Below are 15280 nucleotides of genomic sequence, written 5' to 3'. Positions count from 1 at the left end.
GCACATACTCCTCCAGTGTCTCTACTACAGAGACATTCCCACTAGGCTCATCTTGCCATCATTGCATAAATACCCAGGGCATACAGGACAATTCTACATCTTCCTACTTCTTTCAGATATTAACTCTGCTAAAACATTTGTTGTTTTTATGCATATACTTCGTTTTATGTCTTTTAGCTTCATATAGTAATTATTTTTTTAGAGTTTGGTGTGTTTTCTATGGACTGGAGCCCCTTTCTTTATGCAGTAATAAACAATTGATTTATTAATTGGTTCTAGTTCAGCCTACTGTTGAAAGCCTGATACCAAGTATTAATAACTCTAGAGAGATCAAGCATTCTTGTGTCTGACTTCAAAATGTCTGTTCTACCACTGAGTTAAATTGCTTCTGAGCATAAGCGTTGAGGACAACCGACAACTCGACTGAGTGGGTATCCATTATTTGACATGATATCTTATTTATGTCAGTAACATTCAATTTATAGGCATTTTATAAAATTCATAAAACAAAATGAAATTTTAAAATGTTCTTCACCCAGATGACTTAAACCCAGCAGGCCCCAACAAAATTAAATGTAAATAAGATGGTGTCATGAGGAGTTAAGACTTAAAAACAATTTTATTCTTAACAGTCCACCACCACTTAATAAAGGAGGGAGGAGGGAGATAAATAAAACCACCTAAATAAAATTATTACTTATTGTGGAAGCTAAAATGCTCCATCAGCCTTCTCCAGGCCACTGACTGTTCCGCCTGGAGATCATAGGAACTAAAGTCTGGCACACCCTGAGGGCACCAGGTTGGTTAAGGGTGGGTTATGTGACTAGGCTACATAGGGCTTGTCTGGTTTAGCCACTGAAAGAAATGTACATATGTGTTTAGGAAAAGAGATACAGGCAGAATGGTGAGTAAGCATTTTGGAATCTTCCCAGAAACAAGGCAATTCCTAAAATGGAAGGAAGCAAAGGATCATTTGAGCTAAAATTACAGTCTTTTCCATTTAGGACTCTCAGCCTCTCACAGATTGTACAATCTGATTAAGAGAGGAGGAGGAAGACCGCTTAGCTCATCCCTGCATCTTGTTTTTTCTCAGAAAGTTGGTTTTATCAGAAAGGTGGATAGCAAGTTTGATTCCAGAATACAGAAAAAAAAAAGGGGGGAATCTGTTCTTGCACAGCTCACAATACTGTAATGTATCTCAAAGGATGCCCAGAAACCAAATTGCCCAAACGACAGCACCAAGTGCTGAATTCGATCTGTGGCAGCCATGTCACAGGAGACCATCTCCTTTTGTTTAAATTCAAAGGAACATGAAGACAGCATCTACCCTAAAAACCTTTGCAGCCAGGAGTTTTCACGTTTCTCTTTGTTTCCATTCTGTAAATACAAACTTCAGTTCTTTTGCCTACTCTGACTCTGCAACCACTTTCCCAAGAGGGTTTTCTATCTCTGTTTCTTCATTCTTGTGCAGTAAATATAATCCCAAGGCTCTGATTTAGTAATAAGGGCCAAGTTTTTCATATCCGGAATAGCTAGGCCATTCAGGAAATAAACCATAAGAACACCGGGGGCTTCCAAACTGATCAAAGGCAATCCCAAAATCTGGCTCACTACAAGGCTGTGAAATCTCTCGAGCCGATTTGAGTTCAGAGCGTATGATCCTGTAATTGAACCCCTTGTTGCTATCCCAGTAGACTTTGCCATCACATTCATAACACACTGCAAACTCGATTCTTTCATGGGCTTGAACCCGCTCTGGCAAGCTAACATCAAAGGAGAACGTATCCTTATCGGAACTGGCATAGGTGTCCTTCACGTATTGGCATGGGTGATCCGTGAAGGTTTTCCAAGTATCAAAGGTCATCCGAATCTTGACGGCCTTCTCAAATGCCAGATTCCTGACTTTCACCGTACCCACAATAGCTTTATCTTTCAACATGCAGTTCTCAAGACAAACACAATCTGCCTGAAGGCGATTCCGGAAGTCCAAGTAATCTGCAGAAGGCTGTACGAAATCCAAGACAAAGTCATCATGATCCACCGTGGTCAGGCCCACAATGTTGTCTATCAGTTCTGTGATGTTCAAGGGAATATCCAAGGGGTCATCAAATTCTGAGAACACTTTCACCACTGTCAGAGCCAAGCCCCGGCTGTCTGCAAAAGAAACCTTTTTCTTCGCCCTGTTCCCCTGAAGAGCTTGGACCTCTGACCCCAGCTCGTTCAGCATGGGGCTGCTGTTTACATGGATGCAGGGTCGCAAAGGCGTCTTGATCTTTGGGGCTATTTTGTAGGCAAAGCTCTCTTTCCGCAAAGAGGGCGCCCGCAGGTAAAGTTGCATAGCTACATCCACTGCCATTCTGGGCTTTTGAGGAAAAGAGTCCAGGATTCTGGAGGAGGAGATAAATAAAAAGTAAAATTAGAGAAACACATTAAAGAGTTACAAAGCCACATAGCAGGCCGCAGTCAGTCCCAATTCTCTGATAAGTGTACCTCTGGATAACATGTTTTAGCAAAGCCTGCTCATTTTCAAGCTTTGTATTTTTAGTTATCTCATCAAATATATACTGGACTCTTGCGGGGTATATGAAGCTCACAGCCTTACTCTTGCTTAACATCCTTGATAAAGGCAATCAGATACAGGTCTGAAGTACAACAAGAAATGTGGACGTGTAACTCAAATTTTTAGCGTTTGGCAGCAAAACAGTTAGATTTACAAGTTGATATGTCTTCCCTGATCTAGTAACCAAATGGCATATTCACATTTTCAAAAACAGGAATTCCTCCATGGAGAAAGTGTATGAACCAAGTTGTGGCAGATTTCAACAGAAGATGCAACTAGTAGATGAAAACCGTGTTTCATGTCATTTCACAAAGACCCCCAAGCAAATCTCCCCAAACAAAGACCCAGAGTTCAAATTTCTACTTGATCATGGCATTCTCATATGTCCTTTCATATCACGGAACCACACCTTCCCCAACATTAGAATACTAAATCCGCCTCAGATACTCTACTGAAAAAACATCTATCTTTCTTCTATCACAAGGCAACATAAATGGCACAATAGTTTACCACACACTCACCCTGTAACCCAGAAAGAGTTTGGTCGAAACTGCATTCCAGTCTGGAGCATTCTGAATGGTTAAGTATTCAAAACCAGCAGAGCAATAAAGCATGGACAGGCTTGGAGAGCCGAGTAAAACACAACTGCCAGAGGCTATGGCTTGCGTTTCTTTCACAGCAAGTTCTCCATTTCTCTAAGTATTGGGAACATTTCTTTCAGTGTGTAGAAACAGGAAACAAAATAGACTGCAGCAAGAAAGAGCTGCCCCGACTTCTTAACTGGAGCGGAAGCCACAGCAGACCTGTGACTTCACAGATTTACAGTTCAACAATATTGAGACATTTCAGGAATTTGCATCGATGTAACTATGTCAATGAATTTGAGTCACAGGACATCCAAATTCACTTCCGTAAAGCCTTGCCAGGATCCAGGCACAAACACGAAAAAGGATTATATTAATAATATGAAGAAATACTGCCTACAAGAAAACTACCTAATTCCTTCCTACTTGCTAGATTTCTTGCAGTTTTGAATATTACATAGATTCGGAAACAGGTGGTCTCAAATTACATGGAGTGAATGAATGATCTTTCAGTATTTGTCCAAGGTTCACTTTTGAGTTAACTACAGCTTAGAGCAGTCATTAACATGCAAAACAGCAAAATCTAATCTACAAAAATTGCAGAATATATTTACGTAAGTAGGCAAATTATATTTTACACTGCAAGCCAGTCTACATTAGACACCATATTAGTCTCCCCCAATCCTGACAAGTTCCAGTCTCTATGGAAAGTCAGTTTACAAAAATACAAATAAATTGGCCTCAGAAAAGAGTTTCCAATAGTATCAAAAGCTTTAAAAGAAAAGGGGCAGTTCAAGTTAGTGCCAACCAGATGTTTTGAATTACAGTTCCCATAATTCCTTGCCTGAGCTGTGAGAAATTTAACAGCTAAGGTATATTAGTTTGGCTACCTTGAATTAGACACAGAACCTGGACTGGAAATAAGATTTTTAAAATTACTACATAGGTTGTCTCCTATGAGTCAGAACTGAAGAAGCTACTTGGATGATAAATGAAACATTTTCAAGGAAAAAAAAACAATGAATTCCAGTTGCCTTTTGGAAAAGCACCTTTGGGACAACCATGACCTGGATGACTGAGAATCTCCATATACATTCTACATAGGGTAGCTTTTGCAAGAGTGAGTTGGGAGGGCAGAATCATGTATATCATCTGTAATTGCTTGGAAAGAAGATGAAATATAAATGTAATAAGTCAGTAATAATTATACTATGAAGCTTGGAACGCATGTATAATTGTTACACAAGCCACAGAAGCTTCACAATTGATTGGGAATGTATAACTTATTTGTTGGCATTAAGAACTATACCATCAATTTAGAATTTATAACAACAAAATTCAAAACCCAGGCAAACCACCCCCCCAAACCCCAAGAGGTTACAATTTTTTCCAAACAATTTCAGATGAACAAAGAAGTATCACAGTGACTATGAATTCTAAGAACTAAGAATTCATGCAACAAATTTTTATTCCAGTTTTTAATTCAAAATTGCTGAAATTTCTGTAGAACATTTTGCAAATACCGTGTTTCCCCGAAAATAAGAACCTGTCTTATATTTTTTTGAACCCTGAAATAAGCGCTTGGCCTTATTTTCGGGGAGGCCTTATTATTTTGGGGCACATGGAGGAAATGGCGGAGATTGGCTGCGCATGCGTTTAAATATTTCGGGGAGGGCTTATTTTCAGGGGAGGGCTTATTTTAGCGCATGTGCTCAAGAGCCTGATTGGGTTTATTATCAGGGGATGTCTTATTTTCAGGGAAACAGGGTAGGAAGCTTTCATCATCGATGAAACTTTGAATCATGCACACACAGGATCCGCCAACAGATAACTGCATATGCCAAATTCCAAAACTTCTTTTATTAATGTCTGCTGTCCTCAGCTGTGTAGAACAGGCATCTTAAAACCACTGGCTTCCTCTCAGGTTCTTAGGGAATCAAAGCAAGAGATGCCTCCTTCTGTATGTTTGGAAATGGTTGCCTAAACAAACTATATTCTTGGACACATTGCTGTTTCCAAGAAATTTTAAAGGCTTTTCGCCATGAAGATCATTAATAGTGGATAAGGTTGCAAGATATGCAGTACAAAATCCATAGGAGGAGTTTACCAGACATTTTCTCTAACATATTTGTACAGCAATCGTGAGAAAGTGTAATACTTCCTCTGTTCGATCTTTATGAAACAGCCCAAGTTTTTCATAACTCACCAAAAACATTCAGTATATAATTTTTGCCCAGTTGAAAATCATATTGTCAACCATTTTAATTTGTTTAGAAAAGCCACCAGCTACTTGACGTTAGGAACCATAGATAAAAATTGATTTCTTGTTTGATAAGAAGGCAATAATTTCTGGTGAGATAAAAGCCTGAAGGCTATTGCATTTGGAATCCAGTTTAACAGATCTGCCAGTGGCATTCAGAGAAAGTGAAAGCAGAAAGTTGTAAAGAAATAGAATTTTGGTAACGTAGTAAGTTTCTCTACCATATAATTATCCACCTTCAAGCTAAACCAGAGTAGCAAACATTTTTGAAATAATTTCCTGATATGCTTCATTTTATACTGGAGCCTGCTTACAAGTCTTGGTGAGTTTTTGCTACTATGAGTCCCCAGAAGACTTGTTTCGATTCATACATTCAAAGATCAAATTACCTTTAATTACTCTTACTAAAACAGAAACAAAAACCACCACTTTAAATGTCACAACAAGTAAGACTTCCAACAGCAAGCTAATAAGATCCAATTTCAAAGTAGGATCACCAGGTCCAATAATTGGAAACTGACCAAATCCGTATTTTCCACAGAATCTGTTTTGCAACAGAAGGAGCAGGTTTGTGGAAAAATAGGGATAGTTTAAAAAGACCACACTTCTTTAAAAGTATCCCTGTAGGTTAAGTCTATTTATGAGATGTAGCAGCCTAAAGCCAGCTAAATTATATTTGGGATTTTTGAAGGAGCTAGACATAAATGGTGGCTCAATTACTTCTTCAGAGGGGTAGGGATTGAAGGGTCCATAGTGGACTTCATCATTACAACCTGCTTTTGTGTTGAAGTCCCTACCTACTAGAATATATGCATTGGGAAATTCATTCAGGCAAACATTAAGGAAGATATCAACCTGTTGCCAGGTTTGGGTTACCTGTAACTAGAGCTGCTGAGGGGGAAGATAGAAATTAAGGCACAGTAAGGATACTTGTGCAGGGGCAAATGGAAAGGATTGAGAATTCCCCCAACATCCATGTCTCAAAATGATTATATCAAATTTGTATTGGAATCCAAGAAAATCTGGCTCTGCTTCTTTTGAGGCCTACCCAGCTATGTTCCAACAGAGGACAGAGAGATCCAACCTTTCAGGTGCCAGGGACCAGCTCCTCGCAGGGTGGTTTTTCCGTGGACCGGGGGTGAGGCATGGTTTCATGTGTTGTCTGGATATCGTGCATGCATGGATGGGGCTTCATTTGCTTGCACGACCCGGTTCCTAACAGGACATGGACTGGTGCCAATCCGCAGCCCAGAGACTGAGAACCCAATTAACAGGATATAGTAGTCAATTTGCTGGTTCTCTCAGAGTGCTGTCTCTGGATAATTGTTCAGGAGGTGCAACACTTGGTATGAGTAAGTTGGTGACTGAAGGAAAAGCTGGAGAGCAGACCTCTTGCTGCCAGTAAGGGTGGCTAGTATCCTGGAGGCAATTCCACAGTGCAAGTTGTATGGGTAGAACAAGTAAGGCCAGAATGAGGATTGAAATCAGGGGATTGGTCATGTTCAGGGCTCTTATGGAAGGAGTATCCTTAATCTAACCTCTGAGACTTTTCAAAGCCAAAAGCCTATATATCAATAGCTATGAAGAAATATATAAGTAGAATTTAATGCTACTTATATGAATATTACATACATTTCTGAAACCAAAGCAACTAGCAACAAAGCAAAATCCGACAAAGCAAAGCAGATGGTGGTAGTGATGATGATGATGATAACTCATTGTCAACAGGTTTCTTAGTCTTCAAACTGGTTCTAAAAGAATAGGAACTAATTGCACTTCTATAAAGATTTCAGTAAATGACTACAAAGAACATTTACCCAGGGGGCGTGCGTGTCAAAAATGTTAAGATAATGTTTATCTGACTGCAAAATTTACACACAGCCACAATCTTGATCCCCCACCCCCCTCACCGCCTTTTCCACAGACACTCCTGGAGACTATTACATGTATGCTACTCTTGGCTTATTTGAGAATGAGGACATAAATATAAACAAACAAAGCCCTGCATCTTTTAAAAAACAGGTTTGAAAGTCACTAAATTAAGATCAATTCCAACTCTCCAGTTCACCCAAACAAGCAAGTTTAGCACATGACAGATTTCCTCCACTGCTGTCTGCCAGATATGTTGGATTTCAGTTTCTATAATCTGCAGTCTGCATGCCCAAGGAATCTGCCTAGCTATAGCTGAAACAAACAAACAAACAAACAAACAAAAAAGCAGATTTAAATGTTCTTTCAACCTGTTCTAATGCTTTTTAAAATCTCTTGAAAATACAGGCACTATTTAGTAGTGGCTGTCATGTTCCAAATAGTTCCAACAGGTGCACAAAAACAGCTTTCAGACATACTGGTTGTCTTTTCCTTCTATGCAAATTGCAAGAGATTTTTGTTTCTCAATTAAAAACATATCCGGAAGCTTTTTACTCAATCTTTGATCCCCACCAGACTTCCCTTTATCTTACCCGCACCGCCTATTATAAAGCTTTCAACAGCTCTTCGTGACCTTTATTGCGAAAGACTGGTTTCTCAATTTTTTATAACTTTAAGACCTAGTAGTACAGATCATCTTCAGAGCCCTGAGCGTTAAACATATTTATCTGCCATTTCAAGGGTGGAATGCATGAAGTACTACCAACCCTGCTGAATTCTTCCTGGTATTTGTGTGGGCCATGGAATGCTTACCCTTTTTCTATAACTATTTGCTGCAATCAAAAGTCTGGTTCTTTGAGATTATCTCCCTTTCCCCCAAAGTATAATAAAAATACTTAAGTGGTATGAAGAAAACCTGCCCTATCAAGTTGAAGTGGCGTTTTAAAGAATGGGAGGGGGGTTAATGGGAAGAAGGGCTTTATGAGTTGTAAGTTGGATATAGAAGAATATATAGAGGGTGGCCCAGCAAAAGTATTAATTCAAAGAATTAACTAAATGTCCAATTCCAGGAATGCAGGTTGAAGAAATAATCATCTTGTAGCTTATAAAGCAGCAAGGTTATTCATACTTGCATATTATTGCAGGCATACAGCAAAGGGTAGCTCTTGCATTTTAGTATTCATTAATAAAATATTTTCCGGAGACTTCCGGTTTGGCGTCCCAGCGATGCAGTCAGGGAAATAGTGGGCTCTGATAAGCCCCGTGAAAACCCTGACTGACGAGCCGCCACCGATGGGTCTTTGGACCGAGCCTGTCTTTTAGGGACAGGGGAAGGAGAGGGGTGCCTCGGACAGCTGAGAGGAACAGGCAAGTTCCTCGGAGGCCGGAGGGAACCCTCTGAGTCAGCGGCGGGGGGAGACAGCCATGGCGGCTGCCATGAAGCTGGGACAAACCAGGAAAGAATTGTGCAGGAGGAAAGAAGAAAGAAAGAACGATGTGCTTTGAAGCCGGGTAAGTGACACCAACCCAGGCGAGAAACAACGTTAGACTATGGACTTTTACTAATAAGACCCCCAGCCTTAAACAGAGGCTGTAGATTTGCGGGGCTTGAAGATTTTGTAAAGTAACAATAGGGGATAATGACCCATTAAGGAATTTACTTTAGTACTGATTGTTTTGGACGAATTGGCTATTAACAAATTAGAAAACTGAGTTTTCCTTTAAATTGGAACAGATTCGATCTTTGGAAAAAGAGAAAAGCGACAAATAAGGATTTAATACCTTTAAAAGTTAGATGAAGCAAGGCAAATGGATGGTTACATAATTGCTACAAAATGGAGATTGCTGTGACTAAGCAAAAGTGTAAATTGTGGAGACTCACCTTCTGTTTGAAAAAGAACTATTTTGACTGGCTATTTACCTGGGATTACTTAGAAAATAACTATGGATTTTTGGATTTTGGAGATTCCTATTCTGCCTATGGATGGTTTTATAAAGAAAGAAGAAATATAATGGAACTAATAAAATCGAAACTAACTGGCGCAGGGACGAAAGAAGTGGCGCAGGAACAAAATAATGAAACTGATGGATTCTACATGGAACAGACTTTTCAATAGAAGTAAAATGATATATAGAGTTTCAAACATGGATATACTGATTTTGAAGTGGAATACTTATGGACAGATAGGGAAATGAAGAAATAAAATAGATAAACTTAAAATGTAATGTTTAAATGTTTGAATGAGTTTTAAATATAAGCAGGTGGTGTCTATGGAGAAATAAAGATGGAAAATAAAAGAAGGTAACTAAAATAGAAATTTGATGTTAAGGTGGTTAAAAATGATATTTTTACAAAAGCATAAGAGTATATATTAATATGAGACAAACTTAAGAAAATTTATTAGACTATGGGAGAACAAGTGGAGAATATGTTTGCTGTAACATGTTTTAATTTTAAATGGTAAACAAAGTTGAGAATGGTAAATATGATTAAATGTGAATGATTAAGGAACTATTGGATGATAAAATAAGAAACGCAGACTTAAGTAACAAATTGTGATTGAATTTAATGTATGTTGGAAATGATCAACATTAAGAAATAGGTTGGGAAACACCCTGGAAAAGTACATTTGGAAATAATTAAATAATAGATAAATATACTGAAAAGAAAACATTCAAAACAAGGTATGCTGGGTATCAGCCAAACAAGAGGTGATGTGGAGGAGAATATGCTGGAAATCAGCCAAAATAAAATATGCTGGAAATCAGCCAAACGATAGTTGGAGGTATGGAGAATATGCTGGAAATCAACCAAAATAAAATATGCTGGAAATCAGCCAAACAATAGTTGGAGGTAGGGAGGAAAATATGCTGGAAATCAGCCAAAATAAAAAAAATGCTGGAAACCAGCCAAACAACAGTTGGAGTTATGGAGGAGAATATGCTGAAATTCAGCTAAAATAAAATTTGCTGGAAATCAGCTAAACATTAGCTGGAGATATAGAGGAGAATATACTGGAAAATAGTCAAATTAATATGGGGTGAAAAAGAATATGTTGGAAGACAATTAAAATGAAGTGAAATGATTTTGAGATTATTCTGTGTAAAATGAAATGTGTAATAGATGATAAGCTCAAGAATAAGTGTAAATTGACAAAATTTAAGATCTAAAGATTGGAGGAAATGGGTCCAGACATTAAGAAATACGGATAGAATTTTGATTTATAAATTGAAATAAAAATAGAGTTGTATATATTGGAAATTAAGATTTGTGGTGATAAAATAGTAAGGTAAATACTTAGATTAAGAGGTTATAATATTTCTTAAATTTGTGTTTTGATATTGATGTTAAAAGAAGTAATGGAGGAAATTTAGGAAAGAGTTAGAATGAACTTTGATTTATATTTGGATATAAAAATGAGTGGAGTTTATTTGGGAATTAATATTTGTGGCGATATAATAGTATGGCCTAAATTAAGATGTTAGAATTTATGTTAAAAAAATTTGTTTTGATTTGTAATTTTAAAAGATGCAATGAGGAAATTTTGAATAGAGTTTGTTAAAAAATGTAAGTGATTGTACCTATTTATGACCGGATCAAGACTTGGTTCTAAAAAGATATATTTTATGTTTATGTGGGGGAAAAAAGTAAAAAAATATTTTTTTAAAATAAAATAAAATAAAAATAAAGTATTTTCCAATCTGTGACCCAAATGTAGCTCCTGGCAGCCAATTTACAGCCCTCCAGCACCTTAAAACTGCACTGCTGTAATTCAGTAGGAAATAGTTGGTTTTCAGTGGTGCAATATTTGTGCTAATTCCTTCCAAAAATTGGAGGGGGGGAGGAACATTAGGCATCTGAAAGGCAAACGGCATTATTTTTCCAATCCAACTCCCCCTCCTCTACATCATACAACCCATAGTGTCTCCCAATCTCTCTTAATTCAGTCTTTTTGCTGCTAAATTTTACTTGCCACTTTAGGCCAATTTCACAGGGTTTTAAACACTAGAAATGAGTGCAGTAGGGCTTCCAGGGACTTCCTCTTCTCACCCTTAGTCTTAAAACTTCAGGAAAACCACAAAGAGCAAGCAAAAAAACCCTATTATACACTTCCTGTGATACCACAGGAGACCTTATGAATAGCTCTCCAGACAGCTGGTGTTTACGTGTCAAATTGCAAGTCTGACACAAGCAAATTGTCCTTCCTTACATTTGAGCATCAATAGCTCTCCTGGGAGATGGTAATATTATTTATTAGATCTATATCCCAGCTGTCCTCTGAGGACTCACAAGAACACACATGCGCAGATGTTCCTTATTTCATCCTCCTATCAACAAATCTGGAGGTAGTTAGGTTGAGAGAGAAAACACTGGCCCAATATCCAGTGGTGAAATCCAAATTTTTTTACTATTTTTTTTTTTTACTACTGGTTCTGTGGTCATGGCTTGGTGGGCGTGGTATGGCTTGGTGGGCGTGGCTTTGGAAGGATACAGCAAAATCTCCATTCCCACCCCACTCCAGGGGAAGGATACAGCAAAATCCCCATTCCCACCCCACTCTGGAGCCAGCCAGAGGTGGTATTTGCCAGTTCTGCAAACTACTCAAAATTTCCGCTACCGGTTCTTTGAACTGCTCAAAATTTCCGCTACCGGTTCTCCAGAACCTGTCAGAACCTGTTGGATTTCACCCCTGCCAATATCACTCATTGACCTCTAGCATTGTAGACTTGCACCCCTCCCCCCAGTTCTGTCCAACACATTAACCACAACATGATGCTGGCTCTATTGTGGACTGGACCTCTTTCAACTGATCTACTCATATGAAGTAAACAATGGTATGCTGCTAGCATGGGAGCCAGCCATCTGAGCTTTACTACTGCTGACCAAATCGTAATCGCAAGATGAATAGCAAAGCATCCAATTATAGGAAATGATTACTGTCATCCTGAAGATATCCTAGACATCAGTAGCAATCTATTCAAACCGAAAGGTGCTGCCAATAGATAACACAAATAAGCAAACAAACTCCTTGCTGCTTGTTGGCTCCTATTGAGGTCTATTCTTTTTTTATGATATTAGTTTCATTACTATTTACAGCCACAGCAGAGGACCCCTCTATAATAGTTCCTGACATATTTTAAAAGTGCCCTCAATTTACAGATAGTCCTCAGTTTATGTGCATTTATTCAGCCCCCGTTTAAAGCTATAGCAGCACTGAAACAGTGGACATAGAACTGGTCCTCAGAGTTCCGGCCACCATAGAACCTCAGTGGTCACGATCACAATCCAGTTTACAATTACAATGTTGCAGGGAGCTACGGTTATGTGATCGCCCTTTGTGGCCTTCCTTGCTGGCATCCCACAAGCAAAATCAACAGGATAGCCAGAAGAAAAGGCCACAAGTCACTCCAGTAAGTTGGTCTTGCTTTTTTTTCCACTTGTAGTACCTGCCTATCCTGCCCATGCTTCTCCATTGGCCTTCGCAGGTCCTCCCCAGTCTCCACCCCCCTAAAGCACCCCATGCTATTTACCTAGGACTTCCGTCTCGTCCCACTTAATGACCCACATGTGTTGGGATTACAACAGCAACCAAAACTGCCCAGAATTGCCATTGCCAAGTGATGCAGTCACGTGACATTGCCCTTTACAATCACGTTGCTTAGCGATGCAATCCCAGTCCCAATTGTCATTGTAACCCAAGGATGTTATTTTTCAGTAGCACGTATTTTCATCTACAGATCTTTCATATTACAGAAGAGGTTAAATGCCATTAAAGACCAGTCCCTTTGGTCAATTTGGAATTTTTGAAAACATACTAGGAATACCCATAAAATGTCACCATATATACCTAGTGAGATAACTCCCTTACATCCTTTAGCCTTCCAGAATGCTTTGCACAATCTCTACTTATTATACTGTATATATATGTATGTATGTATAAATGTATATGTATATATATATATGAGACATTTATATTTATGTATATATGTATGTGTGTGTGTATATATATATATATATATATATATATATATATATATATATATGACATTATGTATATATACACACACACATTATATATATATACTTTTCGTAGGTTTTATGTGTGTTTTTCTTTTAGCCAGGTTTTTCCTACGTAACCAAGATTTTTCTACAGCCCTAGCTCAGTGGAGTCACATCCACTCGATTCTGGGCAGCTGCTGGCTGCCAGAAGAAAAAAGCCAGGGCTAGGGCTGTAGTAAAATCTTGGTTATGTAGGAAAAACCTGGCTAAAAGAAACACACACACATACACACACACACATATACATACAATGTCATATTTGCAAACAAAGGTACAATTGCACACCATTTTATTCTCTAAGATTTTCTCTAGAATTTTTATGGGATCCAATTTTCTAGAGATTAAAAAGGAAATCTTTGGAAGTCCTGAATCTAACTATATCCTGTACCTGTTAAGACCAAACTGCAAGTCTCAGGCCTTGCCCTCACTCCAATTAAGCAGTACAAACTTGTTTCTGAGATCTTTTTTTTTCCTGACCTTTAAACATATTTTTTTTAATAAATAATTTTATACAGCTGCCCATTTTACATATGTTACACTAGATGGCTTACAAGCAGTTAAAAGATATCTTACCTGATGAGTCTTAATTCTAAGAAATATGAACATTACAATAGTAAAATATAAATGATCTTAAGAGAACCAGAAGCTTTATAATAAAAGGTGCTTGAATTATGATTACAATTGTGATTGAAATTTTGGTCTTAAGTCGAGGCACATGACCAGACTCGATTCTTATGACCGTTTTTATGATAGTTGTACAGTGAGTCACCGCGACTAAGTGAATCACATGGTTGTTAAGCAAATCCATTTTTTTCTTTCGTTCTCATTTAAATATAAATTAAATCATTTCCTGACCTTACAGTCTTGCCCTGGTCTCATTAACCTCTCCTATTTCTGACTACTCAAAAACTTAGATAACCATGGACTTACACACCTCAAATTTATGCAATTTAGGTCATTATGCTGACATTTTGAAGCTGAGAGAAAAATATCAACCTACTGAGGCCATTGTTGGTCTAGGAATTGCTTTTGCAGATCGAAGTAAATTACACATAGTTGTAAAGACTATAGAAGTAATTCAGTCAAAATGCATCAGAATGCTTTATGTACATTAATCCTGGCCAAACATATTTCTTTGGCTGAACATGGGCTATGACACTATGGAAAATTTGAATATTACCTAAAATTAAATTTCTGGGTTGAGTCCTTGGTTCAACCAATCCTTTTTGCCTCTTCTTAGAAGAAAATGTATCCTTGGTTGTTGTTTTTTTTAACTCAAGCTTCTCAGCTCATTCACTACTTATGCTTGGATTAGAGAAAACCATGCTAGAGGTCAAACAAAGGATCCTTGATATGGATCTGCATACTCAAAGTTTCAACCCATTGTGATGGGGGCCTTTGCAGCAGATTTTTATCAAGACATACCGGTAATTGGAATTCTTACACTCTCTCTGTTCTGCACAGGAAGGCACTTACACTAGCAAGCTCTATGTTTTTTTTACTCCTGCATGTTTGGAAGGGGATATTATTAAAAGGGATGTTACTCAGAACACTTCTGCCCTGTTTGAATGTGGCCATCAGGACAATTTTATAAGTGTTGCTGAACTACCCTTTATACCATACTTGGTACTATGAATTAATGCTTGCCTTCCTTATTAAGTGAATGGGCTGGCCTGAAATGCACATTTTATAAATGGATCAATCAAACAATATTTCAGTGAACTTTGTTTCATTTTGATAAATTTCAATTGCTATTAGAATATGCTGGAAAATTAATTATAATTGGGCTAGAAGGCCACCAACATTTAACGATTAACTTTTCTCCTTCTAACATGCTAGCTCCCCATTGCATTTACTGAATTGTATTGGTTTTTCTTTTCTTTTTTGGTCTTTGACCACAAATTGTAATGACTAGATTATGTCAAGATCCTTTTAGGCCATGATGT

General features: G+C 38.0%; 1 protein-coding gene across 1 annotated transcript in view; it reads right to left on the bottom strand.

Moving 5' to 3' along the window:
* Positions 1 to 1162: 1162 nt before the first annotated feature.
* Positions 1163 to 15280, bottom strand: part of PPP1R3B (protein phosphatase 1 regulatory subunit 3B) — a 16640-nt gene continuing 2522 nt past the window's right edge. Inside the window, exon 3 of the mRNA XM_070935398.1 lies at positions 1163 to 2387. Within this exon, the coding sequence (XP_070791499.1) occupies positions 1496 to 2387 (892 nt within the window). The 3' untranslated portion in view covers positions 1163 to 1495. The remainder of the gene's footprint in view (positions 2388 to 15280) is intronic.

The sequence above is a fragment of the Pituophis catenifer genome, unplaced genomic scaffold (assembly GCF_029215685.1).
Source record: "Pituophis catenifer annectens isolate HBS135680 unplaced genomic scaffold, rPitCat1.0.hap2 SCAF_2, whole genome shotgun sequence".
Classification (NCBI taxonomy): Eukaryota; Metazoa; Chordata; class Lepidosauria; order Squamata; family Colubridae; genus Pituophis; species Pituophis catenifer.
Note: the sequence above shows the minus strand (reverse complement) of the source record. Positions and strands in the feature narration are given on the sequence as shown.